We start from the raw sequence: 728 nt of genomic DNA, 5'->3' as shown, positions 1-728 counted from the left end.
GAGAGAGAGAGAGAGAGAGAGAGAGAGAGAGAGAGAGAGAAAGAGCTTACTCGCGCATGCGTATATGCAAAAATGAATTATAAAATTTTGTATAACAATTTTATAGATTTCTAGAAATTATTAGGAATGGCATACCTGAGTATAATGTAAGATTCAATCCAAATAAAACACGAACAAATGTGGGAATGCCTTACGCACCCGTAATGATAAAATTTCTAGGATGGAAAGTACCAACCTTTAATCAGGTCCGGTAAGTTGTTAGTATTTATTCTAAATTTTCCTTGGTTAAAACATAGTACAACCATCCTTTTATGTTTTACATGTTATTATTTTAAATTTTAGTACGCAATATCAGTTTACCAACAAAGTTAATTAACTATTTCATCGACCGCAACATTGTAAAATATGACGCTGATGTACGTATGATCTTGAAGGAGAACAAATAAATAATATTAAAAATCAAAATTGCGTTGCTTATTTACTCATTTATAAATTATCAATATAATTTCATTTTTCTATGTGTGTGATTTTTTTCTATAAATCAACTATATTTGTATTAAACGTATAATTAATTGTGTGAGAATTCCGCATAAAATTATTTTAAAATCTTTTAAAAACTATTTTAAACCTTCGCAGATGCGTGCGTGCGTGAGTGCGTGTCTGTGTGTTTGTGTTCGTGTGCACTTGTATAACTCTATAACCATAGGTTTAAAACAGCTTTTTATATA

General features: G+C 29.8%; 1 protein-coding gene across 1 annotated transcript in view; it reads left to right on the top strand.

Annotated features, from left to right (window-relative positions):
- Tert (telomerase reverse transcriptase) overlaps positions 1-435 on the top strand; it is a 5377-nt gene extending 4942 nt beyond the window's left edge. Inside the window, exons 2-3 of the mRNA XM_018546623.1 lie at positions 107-250; positions 343-435. Of these exons, the coding sequence (XP_018402125.1) occupies positions 107-250; positions 343-376 (178 nt within the window). The 3' untranslated portion in view covers positions 377-435. The remainder of the gene's footprint in view (positions 1-106; positions 251-342) is intronic.
- Positions 436-728: the final 293 nt, after the last annotated feature.

This window comes from Cyphomyrmex costatus, unplaced genomic scaffold (genome assembly GCF_001594065.2).
Source record: "Cyphomyrmex costatus isolate MS0001 unplaced genomic scaffold, Ccosl1.0 scaffold567, whole genome shotgun sequence".
NCBI classification, from domain to species: Eukaryota; Metazoa; Arthropoda; class Insecta; order Hymenoptera; family Formicidae; genus Cyphomyrmex; species Cyphomyrmex costatus.
The sequence above is the reverse complement of the archived record's forward strand: the minus strand, read 5'-3'. Positions and strand labels throughout refer to the sequence as shown.